The sequence below is a fragment of the Mesoplodon bidens genome, assembly GCF_964165515.1.
Source record: "Mesoplodon bidens genome assembly, chromosome: 3".
NCBI lineage: Eukaryota > Metazoa > Chordata > Mammalia > Artiodactyla > Ziphiidae > Mesoplodon > Mesoplodon bidens.
Window position 1 is genome coordinate 73,353,126 of NC_138178.1, and position 26,970 is coordinate 73,380,095.

The 26,970-nt window shown below is 40.8% G+C and overlaps 1 protein-coding gene across 1 annotated transcript in view; it reads left to right on the forward strand.

Annotated features, from left to right (window-relative positions):
- The window catches only part of CERS3 (ceramide synthase 3), a 98,321-nt gene extending 72,125 nt beyond the window's left edge, over positions 1-26,196 (forward strand). The window contains exon 11 of the mRNA XM_081230174.1: positions 24,145-26,196. Within this exon, the coding sequence (XP_081086300.1) occupies positions 24,145-24,210 (66 nt within the window). The 3' untranslated portion in view covers positions 24,211-26,196. The remainder of the gene's footprint in view (positions 1-24,144) is intronic.
- Positions 26,197-26,970: the final 774 nt, after the last annotated feature.

Below are 26,970 nucleotides of genomic sequence, written 5' to 3' on the forward strand. Positions count from 1 at the left end.
GGCGATCAGGGGATACTCTTTGTCGTGGTGTGTGGGCTTCTCATTGCGGTGGCTTCTCTTGTTGTGGAGCACAGGTTCTAGGCATTCAGGCTCCAGTAGTTGCAGCACACAGGCTCAGTAGTTGTGGCTCGCGGGCTCTAGAGTGCAGGCTCAGTAGTTGTGGTGCACAGGCTTAGTTGCTCTGCAGCATGTGGGATCTTCCTGGACCAGGGCTCGAACCCGTGTCCCCTGCATTGGCAGGCGGATTCTTAACCACTGCACCACCAGGGAAGTCCTGACTGGTTATTTTTTGTACTTTCTAGTTCCTTGTTAAAATTTTCACTGTGTTCATCCGTTCTTTTCCCTGATTCAGTTAGCATTCTTATTACTAATGCTTTTAATTCTTTATCTAGTAAATTGTTTATTTCTGTTTCATTAGTGTTGTTTTCTTCAGGGGTTTTCCTTGCTCTTTCAATTGAAACAAATTCCTCTGTCTTATTTTGCTTATCTTCCTCTCTCTATGAAATTAGGTGAAATAGTTACCTACTGCGGTCTTGAAGGGATGTCCTTATGTGGGAGCATCCCTATATAGTCTGCATGTGCCCAGTGGCTTTGGTGGGAGAGTTGGATCTGCCATGAACACAAGTCATGTCTTTCCTCAGGGTGTACTGGCAGCTATCACCTTGGTAGGAGGTGGGCCTGGAGAAGGAAGGGCTAGGACCAAAGCCAGGTGTGAGGTAGGGCTTCGTCTCTGCTCAGTCGATGTCACCCCCCTGTTGGGGGTGGGGTCATGTCCCAAGTTTCTGGAGCAGAAACCCTGAGGGTCAGGTGGAGCTGGCACAGCTCTTTTTAAGTGTGTGCTGTACACCCCTCCCAGCACTGGCATACTCAGCCCCAGCGGGGAGCAGTGCTGGAGCAAGAAGGGCTGGTGTGGGTATTTAGTGAGGGGCAGGGCAGGGGCTGTGGCAATCTGGCTGCCATCAGAGATATAATATGCCTCTGATGCACTGTCTTTGCAATCGCCAGGAATGGCTGCCTGCTCCCTGCTCAGATGCCGCTTAGGGTTTGAGCTGCCACAGCATCTCACAGCTGAGCTTTTTCCTTGGTTGTGGCTGCCTATGTTCCCATGTGGAGTTACAATGCAAGGCAAACAGTGCTGGGGTGTTGGGTCAGCTCAGGCTGGGGTGCGCACTGAGGTGGTCGCAGGAGACCAGTCAGCCAGCCATGTGGTCTCAATCCACCCTTTCTGCCCTGCTTTGGGAGCAAGCAAGCATTCCCACACTCCTCATGAGCAGAGTCCAGGCTTCCCTCAGCCCTTCTGTTAGTACCACCAGCCCTCCAACTAGCCAAGGGGTCTCATCTTCCCTTTGTCGGACCCCAGAGCTGAGGCGGCCAATATGTGGCTCAAACTGCTCACTCCCCAGGCAGGGTCTCCACCCATGTCATCTCCCTTTTCTCTGAGTCCCCTCCCAGAGGCACAGGTACCGACCCAATTGCTTCTTTTTCCTTCCTGCCCGATTTCGCATGTATCTTTCTTACAGCCTTGGTTGTACAGGACTCTTTCTGCCAGTTTTCAGTTAGTTTTCAGTGAGAATTTTTCCAAGTGTAGGTATATTTTCAATGTGTTCATGGGGGGAGGCAAGTTCTGCGTCCTCCTACTCTGCCATCTTGATGTGAGTCTCCACCCTCCGTTCTGTAATTCGAGTTGATAACTGCCTTACCTTCCTTACAGGGTTGTGGCAAGGATAAAATGCTATGATGTAAATGAAATTACTCTCTAAACTGTGAGGTTTGGAGAAGTATGTGGTAGTGTCATAATCATGGAACCAAACATTCCATGGTTTCCGAGTCAGTCTCAATCCCAGTTGTATTTTCCTGTTCCCCCCTCACTCCCAAGACACTCATTTCTCTCATGCTGTATATCCTTTTTGAGCTGCGGAAAATAGGTTACTGAATGCTAGCCCACCCACTGAGGCATTGAAACACTTTGCTTAGGTGCTTGGTGAGAAAACCTGCCACTTGCAGGTTTCTGGAGTGGGAAGGGGTGAGTAGGTGGTCACTGCCCTATGAAGGGGTTTGGGGTCAGGCCAGGCCTTTCCAAGAGGTTTCAGAAAGCTGTTGGGAAGCAGGTGCTGGAGGTGGCAGATTTGGTGCCTCATCTGCTTGCTCTCATCACCGGTGGAGAAGGCGGCCCTCCTGGCTCCCAGTCTTCACACAGGTCCCGGCAGTGCTGACTGCCTGTCTCCCCCATGAGGGATATGTGTTCCAGAGGCATCCTTGAAATCAGCAGGTCTGTCTCTGGCTCAGGGCTTCTCAGCAGTGAGTGGCACTAGAGACATCCTGTGCCAGATAATTATTTGTTGTAGGGGGTGTCCTGTGCACTGTAGGATGTTTAGCAGAATCCCTGGCCTCTACTCAGCAGATGCTAGTAGCACTCTCACCTACAGTATGACAACCAAAATTGTCTCCAGATGTTGCCAGATGTTCCCATGTAAAAATACCCATGATTGGGAATCACCACCTATATGCACATATATCCTTTTCCCCTTTCTGTAAAGTAAATCATGTTTTCTTCCTCAGGCACAGAAACAGTATTGTTTATAGAAGTTTCAAAGGCTTTCATTGCCCTATTTATTTACTTACTCTCTCCTGTCCTTTGGGCTATCGTTGTCATGCATTTAATTATATATAATAATATATAATGTTTATATAAAAATATAAATATAGGGCTTCCCTGGTGGCACAGTGGTTGAGAGTCCGCCTGCCGATGCAGGGGACACGGGTTCGTGCCCTGGTCCGGGAAGATCCCACATGCCGTGGAGCAGCTGGGCCCGTGACCCATGGCCGCTGAGCCTGCGCGTCCGGAGCCTGTGCTCTGCAACAGGAGAGGCCACAACAGTGAGAGGCCCACGTACCGCAAAAAATAATAATAATAATAAATAAATATATATAAATATTAATTATATATTATAAATTGCTTTTTTGCTTTAAACAACTAATTATTTTAAAAATTAAAAAAATTTTAATGTCTTTTATATTTCCCTACATGTATATCATTTCTGGCTCTCTTCATTCCTTTGTGTAAATGTAAGTATCTGTCTGGTATCATCTTTTTTTCTGTTCTTTTTTCCCCACGAAGACACTCATTTCTTATAGTGCAGGTCTGCTTGTGATTAATTATCTCAACTTTTGTTTGTCTGAAAAAGTCTTTAATTTTTCCTTTTTTTTTCTTTTTTCCCTTTTCTTTCACTACTTTGGAGATGCTGCTGCATTGTCTTCTGGCTTACATACTTTCTGGTGAGAAGTTGCTATCTTATTATTTTTGTTACTATAAATAATGTGTTTTCTTCTGGCTGCTTTTGAGATTTTCTCTTTAATACTAATTTTCAGTGATTATGACATGTCTTGGTGTGCTTTTTTTTTTGCGGTACATGGGCCTCTCACTGTTGTGGCCTCTCCTGTTGCGGAGCACAGTCTCTGGACGTGCAGGCTCAGCAGCCATGGCTCACGGGCCCAGCCGCTCCGCGGCATGTGGGATCTTCCTGGACCGGGGCACGAATCTGTGCCCCCTGCATCAGCAGGCGGACTCTCAACCACTGCGCCACCAGGGAAGCCCTTGGTATGCTTTTATACTTGGGGTTTGTTGAGCTTCTTGAATCTGTGGGGTTTATAATTTTCATCAAATTCAGATTTCAACAAAATTTTCAAAATTTCTTCTGTCTTTTCTTTTCTGTCTTCTTCTAGGACTTCAATTACCAGTTTATTGGCCCACAAATCATTGGTGTTCTATTCATTTTCAGTCTTTTTATTTCTGATCAGTTTCATTTTGAATATTTTCTATTGCTACATCTTCAGTTTTTTAATCTTTTCTTTTACTGTGTCTAATCCACAGTTAAGCCTATCTAGTGTGTTTTAAAATTTCAGATATTGTATTTTTCATCTCTATAAATTACATATGGTCTTTTTAATATCTTCCATTTCTTTCATTATATTCATGTTTTTCTCTACCTCCTTGAATATATGGGGCTTATTTATTTATTTATTTATTTATTTATTTATTTATGGCTGCATTGGGTCTTTGCCGCTGTGTGCTGGCCTTCTCCAGCTGTGGTGAGTGGGGCCTACTCTTTGTTTTGGTGCACGGGCTTTTCATTGTGGTGGCCTCTCCTGTTGTGGAGCATGGACTCTAGGTGCGTGGGCTTCAGTAGTTGTGGCACGCAGGGTCAGTAGTTGTGGCTCGCAGGCTCTAGAATGCAGGCTCAGCAGTTGTGGCTCACAGGCTTAGTTGCTCTGCAGCATGCGGGATCTTCCTGGACCAGGGATCAAACCTGTGTCCCCTGCATTGGGAGGTGGATTCTTAACCACTGCACTACCAGGGAAGTCCCTGGAGCATACTTATAATAATTATGTCAGCATCTTTGTTTGCTAATTCTGTCATCTCTGATAGTTCTGGGTCTGTTTCTATTGAATTTTCTCTGAGTTATGTGACATTTTCCAGCTTCTTTGCAAACCTGGTAATTTTTGATTGGTTGTCAGACATTTTGAATTTCCTATGTTAGATGCTGGATATTGTTATATTCTTTCAAATAGTGCTTTTTTTATGTAGTAAAACTAGTGTATTTTGGTTTTGTATGAAGTTAACTTACTTGTAATAAGTTTGATCCTTTCAAAGCCTGCTTTTAAGCTTTGTGAAAATGAGAGTAGAATAGCCTTTAGTCTATGGCTATTAAGTGGAGTTCTTCATAGTATTCTCTTTGCTACCCATGTACTAAGAGTTCTTTCTACTCTGGCTGGTGAGAAGACAACAAATGGCCAAGCCAATGTGGGTTCCAGGTTTTTTTTTGCCAACTCCTTTCTAGTAGTTCTTGGCCTGGCCTCCAGTAGTTTCCTCATACACATGCACAGATCAGTACTCAGCCAAAGACTGAAGGGGACACCACTGCAGATCTCTGGAGCTCACTCTCTGTGTAACTCCTTTTTTACCAGCAATCTGCCCCATAAATTCTAGCTTCCTTGGCTTTGGTGAACTCTCTGTTTCCTCAACTCACTGGCACCACTGGGCTCTGTTTGGGGTCTTTGCTGCGCTTCAACTTAGAAGCTTCCTCCAGGCAGTAACTGGGGCAGTTGAAGGGCTTCCCTTCTTCATTTTCCTTTTCTTAGGAATCACAGTCCCAAGCAGCTTACTGAACAGTGTCTAAAAATTATAGTTTAATATATTTTATCCAGTTTTCTGTTTGTTTAACATGATAGAATAATCTATTCCCTATTTTTCCATAATAGCCAAAAGCAGAAGTCACAGTATTTTATTTTCTAAATAACAACACTTAATATGCTTCCTGAGATGTCCTGTTTTATTTTTCAAACAAGTACAACTGTTTGGTGATTCCTTCTTTTTTCCTTATTTTTCTCTCTAGGTCAATGCTGTCCAATTAAAATATAATGTGAGCCACACACATACCTAATGTTAGGTTATCTAGTAGTGTCATTTTAAAAATAATAAGAAACGGATGAAAGTAATTTAATAATATATTCTATTTAACATAATACAAACAAAATATTATCATTTCAATTTTTCCCGATGTATATTTTGTCTGGTATGTATTTTAATCAGGGAAGGATTAAATCATTATTTAAAGCTAATATAATGATTCAGCAATCAGTACAAACAAATCATTAATGAGATATTTTTCATCCTTTTTTTCCATACTAAGTCCTTGAAATTCAGTGTATATTTTACACTTACAGCTTCTTTCAATTTGGACTGACCGCATTTCAGAAGGCACACGTGGTGAATGGGTGGCTACCACATTGGGTGTTACAGCTCCTAGCTCTAGACTAGCAATTCTGCTTCTCAACCACTGCATATGGGACAGGTGGTGGGATATGTTCTCATGTGTGATTTGTTCTCACGGGGTCCCTGGTGGTGTATTCAATTGTAACATGCTGGCTGTACCTACTACCTTTTCTTTCCACTCAAGAAAACTTTCCAGTTTGTGAGCAAGGGAGGAAGATACTATTCTCAGGATCTTTTTTTTTTTTTAAGCCAATTCTTTGTCTTGTTTTTCTTTCTTTTCTGCAGGTGCCTTACTTTTCTAATCCTATTTCCTTCTTTCTCTTCACTACTCATCTCCAGGTATGACTCTTCTCTGTATACCTGGTTTTCCCCCACAAGCTCTGCTTCTCCAAAGCTGACACTTGTATCTTGTACACCTTGGGGCCCCTTCTCTTTAGCAAGGGCTATGAACTTCCAGGTCATTTATGGCTTTACTTTCTGTTTCTGGGGGGGATTTTGTCTGTGCTTCTTCTAAGTCCTGTACTCCCAGGCTGCTTGTTTTTCTAACCTCCCCCACCCCCCGCCAACCTTTCCCAGCCACAAACTAGAGGGCTGTGGGAGCTAATTGGAATTTGTATTTTTTTTTCTTTTTTATCCAGATTCTCCTTTAAATCAGCACCAGTTTCTAGATATGGTCTGACTAATACAAAAATCAAGCAGTTCTGATGTCTCTTTCTGTGAAAACTATGCTGCCATCAATGCATCCTAGTTTTGCTTTGAGTTGCTGGTAGTTCACATTAGGTTGTTAATTCATATTGAGCTTGAAATTGATTAAAACCTCTAAATCTTTTTCACATCAGCCAACCCACATTTCTGCTCAAGATTGTATGTTGATGATTGTGACTTTTGTGGAAGTTATATTCCTTCTTGTTAAACTTCATTTTGCTTGACCAGCTTATCATTTGAGCCTTTTGTTTAAGAATGGGAGGGCTTCCCTGGTGGCGCAGTGGTTGAGAGTCCGCCTGCCAATGCAGGGGACGTGGGTTCGTGCCCTGGTCCAGGAAGATCCCACATGCCGCGGAGCAGCTGGGCCCGTGACCCATGGCCACTGAGCCTGCGTGTCTGGATCCTGTGCTCTGCAACGGGAGAGGCCACAACAGTGAGAGGCCCGCGTACCGCAAAAAAAAAAAAAAAAAAAAAAAGAATGGGAAAGCATGACATTTGGTGATGGGTGCTTAAATGTTTCAGAAGACTTTTTGTCTAAAAGGCCTATTAAAGAAATTCAGGATTATTCTATATAATCTAGTTCATGAAAAAGGGTCATTTTTGGCTTGATATATATTTTAATCAGGAGAGGATTGTAATCATATTTAAGACTAATGAAGAATAAGGTATTATTCTAGATCTCACACCCAAAAGAAGATATCCCAGGATTTCCACTTTTCGTTTCAGTTCGGCTCATTACATACTGACTATGTTAACTATAGCTTCACTAGAATGACCTGTAGAGCCTTAAAAAAAATACTCACAGCCAGGTTCTAATTCAGACCAATTAAATCAGAATCTATGGGGACTAGACCCAGACACTGGGGTTTTTGACAGTCCTCTTCTTCCCCCAACATAAGTGATTCTACTCTGCCTCTCAGTTTGAGAGCCACTAGATCAAGTGGAGAAACCCAGCTGTGTGTGTGTGTGTGTGTGTGTGTGTATGTGTCCTCTCCACTCTGCACAAGTGTCCGTGGACATCCCTCTGATTGCTGAGTCTGCTTTCTAAAAAGCAGAGATGGCTGCACTCTTCCCCACATCTGTAGAGTTTGCTGACATGACCTCAGCAAATACTCCCATCATGAAAATTTTAACAAGAGCAGTAGACTTCATGTTACATAGGGGTTCTATGCTGAAAAATCCTTATAAATAAAAAGTCAGACTGTTGAAACAGGCATCAAGCACTTTGAAATTCTTTACTTTCTAGAAAACTAGAATTCTCTAAATAGTACATTTCTCTGGAGAATTAAAGACATGAGTCATTACATAAAGTGAGACATACTGGTAATTTTATATTGCATTTCTGGACTAAAAAGACTCATGACATACAGAGTCAAGGAAGTCAAAATTGTTTGCAATCATGGGATTTTAAAATGTGAAAGACTCTTAGGCAACCCTCTGCTTCAGCTTCTTTCTACAGAGAGCAGCAATCTAGAGAGGGTCTGTGGCCTAAGCACCCACCTGCTGACTGCAGTGTGGTACCTGACTGTCAGCTGAGGCATCACCAGAGCTGGTGTGACATGCAGCCTTTCAGGCCCCACTAGATACTTTCTGAATGAGAATCTGCATTTTATCAAGAAACTTAGGTGATTCATATGCACATTAAAGTTTGAGAAGCACTGGTCTAGAAATTTCATATTACAGATAACTGATAGGAAATGTCCATATGTAGCCAAGTTTCAAAGAATCCAATTTAAATTTAATGCAGCTCCTTTGAGGAGAAAAAAAGGGGAAAACTGTTTTTTTCTGTGACCTTGTCAACTTGGATAATAAGAACTAATATAACAAAAAGGAATGTATTTTGACAGTAGTTGAGAAAATTAAACTCTGACTGAATGCACTTTCTTTTTCATACAGTTAAAGCTAACATTTTCTTTCAAAACAGCATAAAGTGCTTATTATATTGTCCTTTGTTTCATTGCCAACTGTGGATTTAGATGTGGAGCCATTCAAAAAGCAGTGGGACATTATGAGTCATTCACGACCTCCTGGGCTTTTGACATTACTGTAAAGCCACAGATTCCCGAGCACAGAGTTTAGTTAAGGCATTTCAAAAGCACAGCTCTGCAATTTTATTGAAACCATGGTTGCAGATGTCATTCCCAGAGTGTATGGAAGTGCTGTGGCAGAGATTATTCGTAATTTTATCCTATTAACATATTTTTTCTCATTGTCAAAGTTTATTTTGTTTGGTAATCCTTGCAATAATTTTTGAGGACTGCAGACCAGGGCCAGCTACTTACTTTCACTAATAGGCAAATCATGATTAATTCATAAAAGTACATATATTATGGAATCTAAAAATATAAGATAAATTACACAAAAAATAAAACTAAAAGCATAGACATCATCAGGGCTTGACTTTAAATTTATTGTGCTCACTTTTTTTTTGGTGGATATGAAAGTGGTAAGTTGTGTATTAATTGAGTGATGCTGGTTGTGTTACACACATAATCCAGTGTAGGGCGGTGGCCGTGGATGGGAATATGTTCTCATAAGATACGCAGGATAGTGAAGGGTTTTGGTGCCATGTCATATGAGGATAAACTGTAGAAAATAAGAATATTTAGCTTGAAGAGGGGTTAACTTCAGCATCTGAAGGAAGTACACAGACCCCTTTTGGATAAGGAGACAGATTTTAGCACCATATGAAAAATGAAGCAGGTAATGAATTACTGGAAATGTACAAGCAGGAGAATGTACATCTTTTGCTCTGGTTGTTAAGAAAGGCATATCAGCATCAAGTAGAAGTTAGATTAGATGAGCTTAAAAGTCCCTCCAAACCTGGAGACCTTTGGGCACCATTCTTTCTTATATAATTGCCCCTCTACATCTCAAATGCTACCACTCCAATCCAAGCCACTGGCATTTCTCTCCTATGACCACAGCCTCCTAAGTGCTCCACCTTTGACCACCCTGGATTCTTTCCAACTGTTTCCATACAGCAACAGAGAACACTGTTATAGATAAACCAGTTTCCACAGAAAGCAGATTTCTGAGGATAGGCACCTTGTCTTTTTTTGTCACATATATTCCCAATACTTCAAACAGTGCTACACAGCGGTTTCCATTTGGACTTAGAAGTAACTTGAAACTTTTTACCATGACCTATTAAACCTGTAATCTGGTCCATGCTTACTCTCCGACCTCATCTAGGTCATGCTCCATCTTTCTTACCATGTTTTAGCTGCACTGGCCTTTCTGATCCCTGAGCATGCCATTCATCTCAGGACCTTTGTACATACTGTGTCTTCTTCCTGAAATCCCTACCCCATCTTCCCTGACCACTCCTCCTTAACCTTCAGATTACAACCGTTGAGTTCCATTTCCTTAGCAAGGCCTTCCTTCCTTCCCATTCATCTAAGTGAGATCCCCAATTTACATATCATGGTATTCTCTGCTTCCTAACACTTACAAATGTGTGGTTGCATATTGTTATGTGTTTGATACCTTAGGGTTTGGCTCTTTCAATAGAGTATAAGTTGTTTGAAGACAGAAACCATTATATCCCCAAAGTCTTACACAATGCACATGGGCTCAAGAAATATTTTTTGAATCAGTGGTTCTCACCTGGGGTGGTTTTGCTACCCGCCTTGCCCCCTGGGACATTTGGTAATCTCTGGAGACAGTTTTGGTGGTCACAACTGGCATCTAGTGCACAGAGATCAGGAATACTTACTACTAGCCCTTCTACAATGGGCAGAACAGTCCCCACAGAATAAACTGGCTGAGATCCCTGGAATAAATGAGTAAACTCCTCTCTCTTTTGGTTGATTTCACTTTGTGGCTGATGCTGATCTCAAATTATTCCTTGCTTTCCCACCTGAGAGTGTCATCCTATACAGAGAGAAGTTAGGTTTATGCAAGAACAGCCAAACACACTATTTCTTGAGGAGCCAAGCTCTCCATAATTATCGGTTTAGCATTTCTTCAGGTGTTGGCAATTTAAAATTAAGTGATAATCACAAATGGTTGCCAGCCATTTCCTTTAGAAATAAGACACGTGCATTTGGAAAGTTCTGATGGATTGAAAGAATGAGACTGTAGCTAATTGTTCAAGTGTAACTGAGAGAAAATTATGACTGATGGCACTACACCTTTCTGTTCCTGCATGGCTTTGTACAGTGTGGGTTGGGAAGGGCATTGCGGGTGAGGCAGTGTGAACTGTGCCGAACACTCGTTCCCCAATCATTCTAATTCACTTAGTGACCAGTTCTCTCTCCTTACTTTTCACCTCTTTAACCTCGCTGAATGTTGGGTCTAAGCCAGCAGAGCCGTTCATGTCCTGGAGGCAGCCAGTTCTCACCTCCTGCCCTGCACACACACCTTTCTCTCCCAGGGGCTGCAAGGCTTCTCATCTTTAGATCAAGCCTCTGCATTTATGAGGAAGTCTTCTAAGGTTGCTACTTAAGGAAACATTTCATTCAGCTCTGTAGTCAGTCTAGGACACTGCTTCCCAGCTTCCTCACCTCAGGCACCGAAGAAATTGATATTTGTACAGCACACTGAGGGAAACTGACAGGACTACCCAAAGCAGGAGGAGACTGGGACTCTGCTAGTTGCCCCAAGGCCTGAGAGAATCAATATCTCAGCATATCTTTTAACCCTTTCCTGGCACATCAGTTGGGAAACACTGATGTAGAAAAGCCCCACTATACTATGGCTGCTCAGCTATGAGCCAGTTATGTATTTCCTTTTGAAAGTTGGCTGGTGGATTGGAGTTGTCTAAAAGCAAATCATATTTCTCTGTCCCTAGAGAGAGGCAGGCATGATATTTTTTAATTTTCTTTATTCAGAAATCTTGCCAACAACAGTAGTCTGGCTCCTCTGAGCTGTGGAAGCAGCACTGTCCGGCAGGAGCTGTCTACAGTGGCCATCGCAAGTCTTGCAAGGCAGTACTGCAGGGCACTGTAGGTCAGCAGGGGTCTTTCAGGACCCAAACCTGTGTGGCTGCATCTCAGAGAGCCAGCTGTGCTGCCCAGCTCAGCTGACTGCTGTGCCCTCAGGCTCTGAGGTCCTAGGCAGGGACTCGCCAACAGAACAGTTCAGCTCAGAGTCTGGATGTGACCACAGATATTAGATGTAACTTGGAAACCACTAAGACAGGAGCTCAGGGATCTGTGTCAAAGAGTCCCTCTGAATGTGATAAGCTAGGAAACAAGATCTCCCATAAAGGGCAGGACTGAAGATGACCTGGCAGTTTTGCCTGGAGCAGCTGTGTGGATGGTACTGCCATGTGCTGAAATACGGAGGCCAGAGAAGGTGGTGTAAATGGAGCCTCGAGTCTGACAAGGCCTTAGGCAGCTGAGAGGAGATGGTCTGAAGCCTGGAAGAAAGGTCCATGCTGAGATACAAATTTGGGATCACCTGCATTCAGATGGGATTTAAGATTCCCATCCTGTGGTATTAGATTCATTCATTCACTTGCTCATCAAATATACACTGAGTGCTTGCTGAGTGCTGGATGACATCACCTGAGAGAAACTAGAGGAGGAAGATGGCACATTCTGGTGTATTCCACCCCATGCTCTCTCCCTCCCTCTGTGGAAGGGAAGCTGATGTCCTTCCACCCATGCTTTTATATGCATATTATGTTTGGATATAGCCACAATTAAAGCATTGCTTTTTTGTTTTTAAACTTTACATAAATGGTATGATTTAGTTTATATAATTGTACAACTAGTTTTCTTCACTCATTATGGCATTATTCATATTGACAAATATTACTGTGGACCAGTGCACTTACCTCCTGTATAGTATCCATCACAGAATAGTCCACAGTCTACTTATCCTCCTGTTTACATCTTCATATATGTCTCCTGGTGGCACATATGGGAGTTTCTCTATAAGTAGAATTACTGAGTCAAGTTTACCAGATGCTGCCAAACAATTTGTCAAAGTATATGGGACTCTCTCTTGCCCCACATCCTCACCAACTTTCGGCATCATCAGACATTTTAATATTTACCAGTTTGATGAATAAGAGATTTTATCTCATTTTAATTTGCATTACTAAGCTTGAGCATTTTGTATAGTTGATTAGTCAATAGTTGTCTCTTCTGTGAATCATCTGTTTATATCCTTTGTCTGCTTTTCTGTCACATTGGATATTTTTCCTTCTTAATGGTGCATATGAATTCTTTGTTGGATGCTAATATTTGAAACAAACTTTAACATTTTGTTGTTAATACACATTTTTCTGGGCTATATATTCAATACTTAATCTTCTGTCTTTCCATGGTTATTTCCTAAGTGTTGCTTACCTAAATCCTAATGATTTTTTTTCAAAATGGTTTTGTATATCTTTGCCCAGTTAAAGTTGTGGAATTTACAGGCTATTGAATCTAAATCTGCATCTAAAAGATGCAAAATGTGTAGGAAATACACTAATTTTAGTGGTTTTAATCCCCAAAGCAAAGTACATTCATGAAATCAAATCATTTTCTACATCACAAGTTGGTGATTACCACAGAGCCTTTTACATTTATTTTAAATTTACTTTTAGGTAATATAGAGAATATGAAAGAAATCCATGCATTTTTATCAAGAGCCACATAGTGTAATCTGAGCTCTTCTCCACCAAGCTGAGTCACTGAGCTGAGTGGGTTCAAGTCCTGTAGTTTTTATCTCTTCTGGAAAATGAATCTGCCCGACCAGATACTCCCCAGAGTCCATCTATCCCTAAAATTTACTTTTTCTCTTAGAAGCTCATTTTTTAAAGCCTGTAAGCCTCAGCAAAGTGAAATAATTTCTTAAGGAAATTAGGTACATTGATAGCAGCAAGTGTAATGAAAATAAAAACCATCAGTGGAAAGTAGAATATATTTTACACCGGTGAGCTGGGACAGTTTAAAAAGCAACCTTTGAGTCCGGTTCTGAAATTCAAGTGAGGAGGCATTCTATGTATACAGACCAGTCACAAAAATTGGGAACCATGAGTAAGCCGGTTTTAGGGCATGTTTTCGGTACTGCTTTGACTTGCACTCATGACTGCAGGGAGCTGGGACAGTGGCCTTGGTCCTGTACTCTGTGTCTGAGAGATTTGACACCAGCCAAAGCGAATTACTGTGTGATATTACAGGTTCAAGCATTTTTTCACAAGCCCCCCACGGAAAAAAAAGGGTCAATAGGAGAAGTTGGAAGTGTGTCCATTGCTTTAAGACACTCCCGTGCTTGGGTGAATGAGTCTTTGAATGTGGTTCAGTTAAGCTCTGTGCCCCTGCTCCTGGAACATGCCCTTCAAAGGGGAATGTTGGCTTCAACCGACTTTAATCTGGGGAAGATCATTTTGGTCCCAGTTTCCGGGTTTCTGTTTCTCCTAGCATATGGGATGCTTTCAGACTGATTGCTCGCCTTCCTTCAGAGTGACCCCATCCTCTGAATACGTGTCTTCTCTGCCCTCCTGGAGTGCCAGGCTGATGACATTTGCCAATACTGGTGCCATTAGTGATGTGGGGGTTCCAAAGCCCTTGTTAAGACCAGTAACAAGGTCTCTCTTCCATAAGTAACTTGTTCTTCATTCCCTTCACCATCATTTTGTGTAACTGAAGGGAGTTGCTGGGGAGAGGAAGGAGGTACTTTTAAAAGACATTGCAGAAATTATATTCATGCATTTCCATTTGTGGAATGAATAATATTGCCAATAATGTATTCTAGAGGACCCAGGTCATTTCTGGAAAATGTCCAGTTGAATATTATATTTTCTAATTCCATAAAGAAAGTTATCTAAAGTTATCAGAATAGTAATATGCTGTCTGTTATGGCACTGCTAACCCTTCACCAAGGGCAGCCGGCGGGCAGGTAACAGGAAGCATGTGTGCTGCGATATGCTTGGCATGTGTGAGAACTGTGCATCTGGTGGCTGCAGCCCTTGGCTCCCTTCACTCTTCAAAGAAGGGTTTAGATCCTTCTTTCTAACATGGATTTTCTTGGGCCCTTAATGAATTGTGGGAGGGTTCAGGGCCAACAAGTTGCATGAGACCAGTTCTACAAGCCCAGGGACAACTAAGAAATAGGAAAGTAAGGGGTGCTGGTGTGCAGGGATAAAGCAAAGGGAAGGGCAATACAAGAAAAGAAGCTGGCTGATTCCAAGAGAGAGACTCACTGCTGCTGGTGCAAGCAGAGTATTGGCATCCCATCAAAGCAGACAGGTAGAGTTCTAGAAAACACTGTGGCTTGACCTTTAGCAGGTGTTTAGATTTTGTTCCCCTAGAGCAAGGTTGACTTGTTTTTGATTTCTATTAAGTATTGTAATTACTGGAAAAGATTTACCATTGTGAAAAGGTACTTTGCAGAATACGGATCGTGGTTTATATCTTAAACTTTTCTGATTTCAGCTGATTAACAAAGCCTCATTTTTTCTAGCACACCTTAGCCAGTGTTTTTCAAACTGTAGGTTGCAGATCATTAATAGGTTGCCAAATCAGTTCTGTACATCATTTTAAAAATGAAATAGGGGCTTCCCTGGTGGCGCAGTGGTTGAGAGTCTGCCTGCCGATGCAGGGGACATGGGTTCGTGCCCCGGTCTGGGAGGATCCCACATGCCGCGGAGCGGCTGGGCCCGTGAGCCATGGCTGCTGAGCCTGCGCGCGTCCGGAGCCTGTGCTCCGCAATGGGAGAGGCCACAACAGTGGGAGGCCCACGTACCACAAAAAAAAAAAAAAGAAATAGAATAGAATAAAGCATGCCAGTGTTTGTCTCACCCCCTGGGTGCCCTGTCTCTCCAAGTATTCCAGCAGGGGTTTGTAGAGCACTGTGTTTCGAGGTGTCTCAGTTATGATCAGGGTTTTCACCCTGTCTGCCTCTCGTAGCTGTGTGGCCTTGAAAAAGTTACTTAACCCCTCTAAGCCTCATTTTCCTCTCCTTTAAAGTAAATAGAATAGGTCCTATGACCTAGGGTTGCTGTGAGGAGGAAATGGTATTGTTCATACTAACTGCTTAGTTCAGTGCCTGGCACATGGACATTTATAGCATGGATAGTGCCTTCATTTATAATTGCCAAATCGTGGAAGCAACCAAGGTGTCCTCCAATAGGCCAGTAGATGCATACCTGTGGTACACACATCCGAACAATGGAATATTCTTCAGCAATAAAAAGAAATGAGCTATTAAGCCATGAAAAACCATGGAGGAACCCTACATGCTTATTACTAAATGAAAGAAGCTAATCTTCAAAGTTAAATACTATATGATTCCAATTACAAGACATTCTGGAAAAGACAGAACTATGGTGACAATAAAAAGTTCAGTGAATGCCAGGGCTTGGGAGGGAGGGAGGGATGAACAGGAAGAGCACAGAGGATTTTTAGGACAGTGGAAAAAAAGCCCTTTAAGGGTGTCATTGCTGTTATTGTTATATTACAGATAGCATATACAAGATGAAATTGAATATAATATGAGGTTTTATTAATATTTTTGAATACCATTCAATTTCCAATTTGCATTATTCAAGTTTTTATAATGTGCAACCACCTATACATCTATCTAACAAACTCTTACTACCAGGAAATCCTTTCTGAGCTTGATTCATCATCAAGGGCAGTGGTTCTCCATCCTGTTGGACCCACACCCTCTTCACTAGCCTGAAATTAAATTCCTAGGTAATATCACTCACCTAAAAGCCTAATTTCAAAAAGCAATATAATGCCACAACGTAATAAAAAAGAAATAAGATGAAAGACATTTCTGATAAAATATGCATTTCGTGTGTAACATGTACATGACTGCCCTAGAGAATGTAATGAAGTTGGCAGATGCTGTACTTGCTTATATGGAGACGCAGCATGAGTGGGGCAGCTGCAAGTGCAGACTGACGCAGCCTCAAATGCCACCGGTAGGGTTGCCATCAGTGACATGGCTTTCTGAAATTGTGAAGTTCTGAACAAAATGAAGTATAGTCTTCCTTGGATTTATGTACATAGTTGCAGTCCTGAAAAATTGAGACTGTATTAAAACCATGCAAGAGGGCTTCCCTGGTGGCGCAGTGGTTGAGAGTCCGCCTGCCGATGCAGGGGACACGGGTTCGTGCCCCGGTCTGGGAAGATCCCACATGCCGCAGAGCGGCTAGGCCCGTGAGCCATGGCTGCTGAGCCTGTGCGTCCGGAGCCTGTGCTCCGCAAGGGGAGAGGCCACAACAGTGAGAGGCCCGCCTACCGCAAAAAAAATAAATAAATAAAATAAATAAAACCATGCAAGAATTCCTGTGCTTGAATGTACAATTGAATTAGATTCTAGCCTTGGATAATTACAAATGCAGGTCTGGCAGGACATTTGGGTGTCATGCACATTGTAAGGTGTGTGGCATCCCTAGCCAATGCTCATTAAAAGTCAGAAGTGCTCCCCAACCTTTGTGACTGTGAGGATGTCATACATTTCTAAAAGCCTGAATATGGTCCAGGCCCTCTTCTCAGAGGTGAGGGTGCTGGAGAATGTGGCTTCAAGCTATGGGGAGCATCCTCCAGGATGAATTTATTTCTCAGCTAAAGCAGCTATTCCAGTCCTGGAGAAAGGAGTGGGAAGATGCTAGTATGCCTTTCTGGGGAGAAATTAGTTTCTTTGTTTTGATTCAGATTTCCCCTTGTTCCCTACAAAAATCTTTTGAGGAAAGAAAAGGAGAGCTAAGAGGCACCATCCATGAAAGCAAACATCAGCCAAGCATGGCCCTTCCCTGAAAGTCTCCGTCTGCAGGGGGAGCACTCTGATCCTGGCTCCCAGCAAATCATGGAGAGGCTGCGTTTCTCTGTTGCATCTTAACTGATGAGATGCCAAGTTTATTCCTCAGTGTTTGCAGCGAGCCTTGTTTATTTTGGGACCCTTTCTGTGTTGTGAAAAAAGAAGAACATACAGAAAAGAGCCTATGAAGTTATATTTCTGTGATTAAGACAGCAGAATGTGTGTATGTTGTTGTTGATGTTGTTGTTGTTTAAGCAGTGTTTGCATGAAGCTTGAATGCAAGGAAGTATTTGGTTACATATACCCCAAGAGTCTCCAGAGGTGGTCAGTTTTAGTCTTCAGGTCACAAAAGGGAAAACTCTTATGGTTATGAATGTCATCTTGAAAAATGGTGTGTAGGAAACAGGCTCCACCTTCCATACTTTTTTTTCTTTTCTAGGCTGGGTTTAATAGAGATGTTTCTGAACTGGCTTAGAGGGTCAGGGGTCAGGTCCAACACTGGCCTTGCAGAGAGCTTGAGTTCTTGGTATTGTTTTAATAGTTCACAGCATCATTATCTTTTGCAATGATGTCTGATCTGTAGCAATTCCATCTGCATTCGTTGGGACAGTGTTATTCTTCTAGGAGTTTTCCTCACAAAATTCCTTTCAGAACACTGTAAAGAAGAGGAGAAGCATATTACTCTCAATTAAGAACTGTCCTTGAAGTAATTCCTGCATAAAGAAAATAGGAAACATCCTATTCCCAACAATAAAAATATTCTGACAACCAAAATGTCCACATGAGCAATACTTTACTTAGCAGATGTTTATTGGGAAAACTATAGTGTTTGCGTTCTAAAAAGAAATACATTTAAGTTTTATTTTTAAACTTATCATCAGTGAAATTTATTTTTTCCTGTTGGTGTACAGTTCTGTGAATTTTAACACAAGTGTAGATTTGTGTAGCCATCACTATAATCTGGATACAGAATAATTCTGTCACCCCAATAACTCCTCCCTCCACCCCAGCTCTTGGCAGCCACTTATCTGTTCACCATCCCTACAGTTTAGTCTTTTTAAGAATGTCATGAAAACTACGTCAGTATGTCTTTTGGTAGGTATAATTGTTTTACAATGTTGTGTTAGGTTTTTGGGGGGGTGGGGTAATAGTTGTTTTACAGTGTTGTGTTAGTTTCTACTGTACAGTGAAGTGATGCAGAGTTCCCCGTGTTATACAACAGGTTCTCTTTCATTATCTATTTTATACATATTAGTGTATATATGTCAATCTCCATCTCCCAATTCATCCCAACCCCCTTTCTGACCGGTGTGAGGTGAACCTCATTGTAGGTTTGATTTGCATTTCTCTAATAATTAGTGATGTTGAGAATATTTTCATGTGCCTCTTGGCCATCTGTATGTCTTCTCTGGAGAAATGTCTATTTAGGTCTTCCACCCATTTTTTGATTGGGTTGGTTTTTGGGTTTTCGTTTTATTTTTGATATTGAGCTGCATGAGCTGTTTGTATATTTTGGAGATTAATGCTTTGTCCATTGATTCATTTGCGAATATTTTCCCCCATTCTGAGGGTTGTCTTCATCTTGTTTATGGTTTCCTTTGCTGTGCAAAAGCTTTTAAGTTTCCTTAGGTCCCACTTGTTTATTTTTGTTTGTATTTCTATTACTCTACAAGATGGGTCAAAAAAGATCTTGCTGTGATTTATGTCATAGAGTGTTCTTCCTACGTTTTCCTGTAAGAGTTTTATAGTGTCTGGTCTTACATTTAGGTCTTTAATCCATTTGGAGTTTATTTTTGTGTATGGTGTTAGGGAGTGTTCTAATTTCAGTCTTTTACATGTAGCTGTCCAGTTTGCCCAGCACCACTTATTGGAAGAGATTGTCTTTTCCCTATTGTATATCCTTGCCTCCTTTGTCATAGATTAGTTGACCATAGGTGCATGGGTTTATCTCTGGGCTGTCTGTCCTGTTCCATTGATCTATATTTCTGTTTTTATGCCAGTATCATACTGTCTTGATTACTGTAGCCCTGTAGCACAGTCTGAAGTCAGGGAGCCTGATTCCTCCAGCCCCACTTTTTTTTTTTCCCTCAAGATTGCTTTGGCTATTTGGGGTCTCTTTTGTCTTCATACAGATTTTAAGATTTTTGTGTTCTAGGTCTGTGAAAAATGTCACTGGTAATTTGATAGGGATTGCACTGAATCTGTATATTGCTTTGGGTAGTATAGTCATTTTCACAATATTGATTCTTCCAGTCCAAGAACATGGTATATCTCTCCATCTGTTTGTGTCATCTTTGATTTATTTCATCAGTTTCTTATAGTTTTCTGAGTACAGGTCTTTTACCTCCTTAAGTAGGTTTATTCCTAGTTATTTTATTCTTTTTGCTGCAATGGTGAATGGGATTGTTTCCTTAATTTCTCTTTCTTACCTTTTGTTGTTAGTGTATAGTAATGCAAGAGATTTCTGTGCATTAATTTTGTATCCTGAAACTTTACCAAATTCATTGATTAGCTCTTGTAGTTTTCTGGTGCCATCTTTAGGATTTTCTATGTAGAGTATCATGTCATCTGTAAACGTGACAGTTTTACTTCTTTTCCAATTTGTATTCCTTTTATTTCTTTTTCTTCTCTGATTGCCATGGCTAGGACTTCCAATACTATGTTGAATAATAGTGGTGAGAGCGGACATCCTTGTCTTGTTCCTGATCTTAGAAGAAATGCTTTCAGTTTTTCACCATTGAGAATGATGTTTGCTGTGGGTTTGTCATATATGGCCTTTATTATGTTGAGGTAGGTTCCCTCTATGCCCACTTTCTGGAGAGTTTTTATTATAAATGGGTGTTAAATTTTGTCAAAAGCTTTTTCTGCATCTGTTGAGATGATCATATGGTTTTTATTCTTCAGTTTGTTAATATGGTGTATCACATTGATTGATCTGCGTATATTGAAGATTCCTTGCATCCCTGGGGTAAATCCCACTTGATCATAGTGTATGATCCTTTTAATATGTTGTTGGATTCTGTTTGCTAGTATTTTGTTGAGGATTTTTGCATTCTATATTCATCAGTGATATTGGTCTGTAATTTTCTCTTTTTGTGATATCTTTGTCTGGTTTTCATATCCGGGTGATGGTGGCCTCATAGTATGAGTCTGGGAGTGTTCCTTCCTCTGCAATTTTTTGGAATAGCTTGAGAAGGATGGGTGTTAGATCTTCTCTAAATGTTTTATAGAATTCATCTGTGAAGCCATCTGGTCTTGGACTTTTGTTTGTTGGAAGGGCCGGTAACCTTTTGAAACAAACTTTTTTCACTTAACATAATGCTTTTGAGATTCATCCAACTTCTTATAAATGTCAGTAGTTTGTACCTATTTATTGGTAAGTAGTATTCCATTGTATGGATGTACCATTCATTTACTTGTTGAAGAACATTTGGGTTGCTTACAATTTGGGGCAATTATGAATAGAGCTTTTATAAACATTTGTTTTTGTGTGAATATAAATTTTCATTTCTCTAGGGTAGATACTCAGGGTTAGGAATGCTGAGATATACAGTATATGTATGTTTGCCTTTATAAGTAAAAACTGTTTCCAAAGTGTCTATACCATTTTGCATTTCCATCAGCAGTGTATAAGAATTCCTTCCAGTTATTCTTCATCCTTGTTATTCTCAGGATTTTTAATTTTAGCTATTCTTATGATAGTTTTATCTAATCATGATTTTAATTTGCATTTTCCTAATGGCTAATGATGTTGAATATCTTTTCATTTGTTTATTTGACATCCTATATCCTCCTAGAAGTGTGTATTTTTTAATATTTTCCCATTTTTTTAATGTTTTTTCTTATTGTTGAGTTTTGAGAATTCTTTATTATCCATACAGTTTGGATATGGGATTTGTAATTACTATCTCCCAGTTTGTAACCTGTCTTTGTATTCTCTAAATAGTATCTTTCATAGAGCAAAAGTTTTTAATTTTGATGCAGTACAGTTTATCTTTTTTTTTTTTTTTTTGTGGTACGCGGGCCTCTCACTGTTGTGGCCTCTCCCGTTGTGGAGCACAGGCTCTGGACGCGCAGGCTCAGCAGCCATGGCTCACGGGCCCAGCCGCTCCACAGCATGTGGGATCTTCCCGGACCGGGACACGAACCCGTGTCCCCTGCATCGGCAGGCAGACTCTCAACCACTGCGCCACCAGGGAAGCCCCTGTTTATCATTTTTTTATGGAGTATGCTTTTTGTGTTTTGTCTAAGAACTCATTACACAAGCCAAGGTCGTAGGTTTTCTTCTAAAAGTTTTATAGTTTTATATTTTGCATTTAGATCTACAATTCATTTTGTGTTAACATATGTGTAAGGTTAAAATTTACTTTTTTGCCTATGGATTTCTCCTTGCTCCAGCACCATTTGTTGAAAAGACTATCCTTTCTCCATTAAATTGCTTTTGCACCTTTGTCAAAACTCAGTTGGCAGCATTTGTGTGGTTGTATTTCTAGATTCTCTATTCTGTTCCATTGACCTATTTGTTTACCCCTGTGCTAATACTATCCAGTCTTGATTACTATAACTTTATAGTAAAGTCTTAAAATTGGGTAGTTCGAGTTTTCCAATTTTATTCTTCTTTTGCATAATTGCTTTAGCTATTCTAGTTCCTTTGCCTCTCCATATAAATTTTAGAATCAGCTTGTCTATATCTATAAGAAATCTTGCTAAGATTTTAATGGTATTACGTGGAATCTGTAGATCAATATGGGGATAGTTAACATTTTTACTGTATTGAAACTTCCAAGCCATGAACATATTATGTCTCTTTAGTTATTTAGATCTTTGATTTCTTTCTTCAGAGTTTTGTAGGTTTTACATGCAGATCCTATACATGCTTTGTTACACTTGTACCTAAGTATTTTATTTTTTGAAACTATTGTAAATGTTACTGACTTTTAAATTTCTGTTTTAATTGGACATCGCTAGTCATGTTAGTTTACTATGGCTGCCATAACAAATTACTACAAACTTCGTGGCTTAAAAAAACAGAAATTTACTCTCTTACAGTTCTGGAGGTCAGAAGTCTACAATCAGTTTTGAGCAGAAATCAAAGTGTGGCAGATCTGTGTTCCCTTCACACACAGCGGGGAATCTGTTCTTTGCCTCTTCCAACTTCTGGTGGCCGCCAGCGTTCCTTGGCTTGTAACTACATCACTTCAATGTCTACCTCTATCTTCATATTGCCTTTCCTCTGTGTTGAATCCCCTCTGCCTCTCTTATAAAGACACATGTGATGGCATTTAGTGGCCACCTGGATAGTCCATGATAATCTCTCATCTCAAAATCCTTAATTTAATCATATCTGCAAAAAACTTCACCATGTAAGGTAACATTCACAGATTCCAGGAATTAGGACCTAATAAATTTGAGGACATTTTTTAGCCTACTACATTAGTGTCTAGAACTCAAGATTGTGTGTGTGTGTGTGTGAGAGAGAGAGAGAGAGAGACAGAGAGAGACAGAGAGACAGAGAGAGAAAGAAAGAGACAGAAAGACAGAGACAGAGAGAGAAAGAAAGAGATTTTATGTGTTGACCTTTTATCCTGCAGCCTTAGTGCTAAACTCACATATTAATTCTAGGAGTTTTTTGGTTGATTCTTTGGGATTTTGTACATAAATAATAGAGACACTTTTATTTCTTTCTTCCCAATTTGTATGACTTTTATTTCTTTTTCTTGCCTTATTTCATTGACTAGGATTTCCAGTACAATGTGAATAGGAATGGTGAAAGTGGACATCCTTGACTTATTCCTAATCTTAGGGGGAAAGCATTCAGTTATTCACCATTAAGTATGATGTTAGCTTCTATTCCTTCTTTGTAGAGAAGTTTTATAATTTTTTTATCACGAATGGATGTTGAATTTTGTCATATGATTTTCTGCATCAATTGATATAATCATTTTTCCCTTCTTTAGATTATTAATATGATGGATTACATTCATTGATTTCCAAATATTGAACCAGCTTTGCATTACTGGGGCAAACCCCACTTTAGCATAGTATAATTTTTTTATACATTGCTGGTTTTGATTTGGAATATTTTATTAAGGATTTTAATGTCTATGTTCATTAAAGATATTGATCTTTAGCTGTATTTTCTTATACTGTCTGTCTGGTTTTGGTATCAGTGTAATTCTGGCCTCATAAAATAAATTGGGATGTGATCCCTCTTCCTTTTTCTGGAAGAGATTGTGGAGATTTGGTGTTATTTCTTCTTTATACATTACATGGAATTTGCCAGTGAAACCATTTGTGCCTGTTATTCTTTTTCAGAAGATTTTAAACTACATATTTAATTTTTTTCATAGTTTTAAGACTACTTAGGTTACCTCTGTTTTCAATTTCATTGATTTCTCATCTCTGTTATTTCCTTCCTTTTGCTCATTTTGGGCTTATTTTGCTTTTCTTTCTTTTTTTTTTTTTTCCTAGTTTCGTAAGTTGGAAGCTCATATTATTACAGACTTTTCTTCTTTTCTAATATAAACATTTAATGGTATACATTTCCTTTTAAGCACTGTTCTAACTACACTGAAGAAAATTTGATGTGTTTTTATCTTAATTCAAAATGTTTTCTAGTATCCCTTGAGACTTACTCTTTTGATCCACTGATTATTTATAAGGGTGTTGTTTAATTTCCAAGTGTTCTGAAATTTTCCCATTATTTTTTTATATTGATTTCTAGCTTAATTCCATTAGGACCTGAAACATACTTTGCATAATTTTGATTCGTTCAGTTTGTTAAGGTTTATTTTATGATCCATGATATGTTCTATGTTGGTGAATGTTTGGTTGTTTGAATATTGTGTTTTCTCTGAAGGGAGCCATGTCTCTAAACTGGGCCCATTTGTTTGCTTATTCACTCAACAGTCTTTCTGGAAGGTTGTCACTCACAGCCCATTGTTTCTTTTGTTTAGAATGTCCAGGACGTGAGAAGTGATGATGAGGATGAGTATGAAGAGGAAGAGGAGGAGAAGGAATAAGCCACCAAAGGCAAAGAGACAGACGTTTGAAGAATGGCCTTGGGGCCAACAGGCACCTCATTCCCAATGGTCAGCATGGCTGTTAGCTTGAAGCCCGCATAGCTCCTGGCACATGGTGTGCTGCAAGGGTTGCTTGGAGCTGGAAGCGCTCTCTCCTCCATTGCTGTGGCCTCAGGACCCACAGGGACCACAGATTTTGCCCTTCCCTCTTTCTAACCAGCACCTTCCCCCACTCCTAAGATGTATTTAACAAAATGTTAATTTGTGTTAAAATGTTAAATATAAGCATCCCCATGGATTTTACTGGAGTTAGGACTCAGATTTCAAAGATGTCTCCTGAGAACCCTTCCACTTCTAATTGTTCTGTTCATGAATTTAGACGTTTGGAGCCCACTTTGTTGTAGGCCTTCCCCTTCCCACCTTGCCTGTCCTCAGGATACTTTGGGAAGTGCTAAGTCAACCCACTTTTTCCAGGTGCATTTGGCCACAGAGAGTAGCTTATTTCCCAAAAATGAGCTAAAGGTGGCAATGGAATGGTGGTGGCAGAACCAAACCAGGGGGCCAAGCTTCCAGAGCTCATGGACCCCTTTCTGCCATGGGCAGTGTTTAAACCTTCCGTGCCGTGTGCTTCGTCTCTCCAATGGGAATAACCAGCCTTGCCCCGCCCCCTCACAGGGTTGGAATAAGGATCAAATGAGATAATAATGGAAGTGAGAGTGCACACTGTAGGCTATGGTGTTGCTGTTAACCTGACCCTCTTTTCTCTGTGATCACAGTCCCGTTTGGGAGAGAAGTCTGGTGAAACTTGGCACTGAACAGCCCTGAACAAAAGGCACAGTCTTGAAGAATTCCTTTTAAATGTGTCTGGAAATACCTAAACATGCAAGTACCCAGAAAGCTGTTTCCAGTTTATCTGGTAACTGTTTATTTGTTAGCTTCCCAAAGGTAATTCTCAAATCCCCCAGGTTCTCGTCCCTCAGGCTCCATGGCCAAGGGGAGGGAGTTTGGGCCCCATTCCTTCTTGTCCTTTGCTGATTTCTCACTTATTTCCTCTCTGAAAGGTATGCTTCCCTACTGTGGCCCTGAGCCCCTCCTTCAGGCCAGCAGAGCTACCCAGCAGGCCATAGGGTCCACCTCGGGGCCTCTCTGGGGGCACTGGACCCAAGTCAGGTTGTTCCCCTAGCCACGATCACCGAGGAAGCCCAGTTTCTGGGGCATGCGTTTGAGCTCCTGATCAAAGGAGGTCTTGGAAAAACAAAGAGACTCTGAACTTTAAACCCCTGCTCTCCAACCCAATCAGAGTGCATGACAGTAAAGCAGAACAAAACAAAGGGCTGGAAAACACCCCTGAGAATGTCCAAGGACAGGTGCTTGAGTCAATGTCAGCTCCTGGGGCTGCCTTACCTCTCAGGGAGGACAGGTAGGGGCTGGAGGGTCAGTAGCCACCTCTCGACCTCCACAGGGATACATCTCCTGAGGCCAGCGTGCAGGGCAGACCTCAGAGACTTTCTCAGGTTACTGACTGAGGAGAGGCAGAGCCTTGTAGAGGAAGAGCCTGAGCAAAATGTGCAACTTTTCCCCACCCAATCTCTCATATTCTTGGGTCACATTTTGCATCTTCATCCTGTTTTGCTCAGGGCCCGTATTATAAAGCCAAGTAAGTGGAAGCTAAGACTGTGGGGACTAGTAAAGCCCACACAGACTCCACCAATGGGGGCTGCAGCCTCTGGAGCACAAAGGACACTGTATAAGGTAAAGGTGTCTGCTTTTTTTTTTGTTTTTCAGTAAAAAGATGTTTTTAAAACCTTCAGGCTAAACAAAAACAAAAACCTTCAAAATTCTTTCCCAGCAAAATCTCTTTTTGAGGAATTGTTAGAACAACAGAAAAACATGTGTCAGGTTTCTCTGCATAATATTTGCATTTATGAGTACAGTAACACTATATGTGTAATATATATTATAAATATCAAATGCCTCCAGTCACTTTAGGGCGTAGCTGTTGAATTATTATTAATATTTATATATATTTTTTTTTGGTGAAAGATCACACTAAGATATTATTTTTATGTTCCAGTTAACAGACAGTTTTTTCCTTGATTTATTTTGGTCTTGTCTCTGTACCAAATAACTTCTTGCTTTAGGTAATAAAAGTGTTTAGTTGTTGCTCTATCCTCCAGTTCTTTTTTTTTTTCTTATTTGAACATCGAAGGTAAAATAGATATGCCAATTTCAACTATCTGTGATACAGCTGGAAGCACTAATCTATCTCTTAAGAGGTAGAGATGCATATTTTGTAACATTTTTAGGGCTTTTGTGGTTAATTTTAAGGGTAACCTCTCTTTCTACAGGAAACAAGAGCTCATAGTGTATACCAGATGACTTTATAAAAATGTAGTCCACCATGCCACCAGTATTATTGTAATGGTAATGACTTACAATAAAACAGAGACAGAGCCCAGCATGTGTGGTGACTGAGTAGATTCAGCATACACATTGTTTGGCTTCTTAGAGATCATTACTAGTCCTACTGAGTGGTGGAAACAAAGATTTGCCAGTCCTCTAGAAACACCCTGTAGGGAATCAGGGGGGGCAGTGAGGAGAACAGAGCCAAGTTAGGACATTACGGCCGCTGGCCTTGGGGTACCAGGCACCAGACAGGAGAAGTAACAGGTCGGGCCTGACGGGGCTGAGTCTCTTGGCTGTGCACAGTGTAGACAGACAGATGCTTGTGGGCTGGAGACTAACCTGGGTCACAGCACC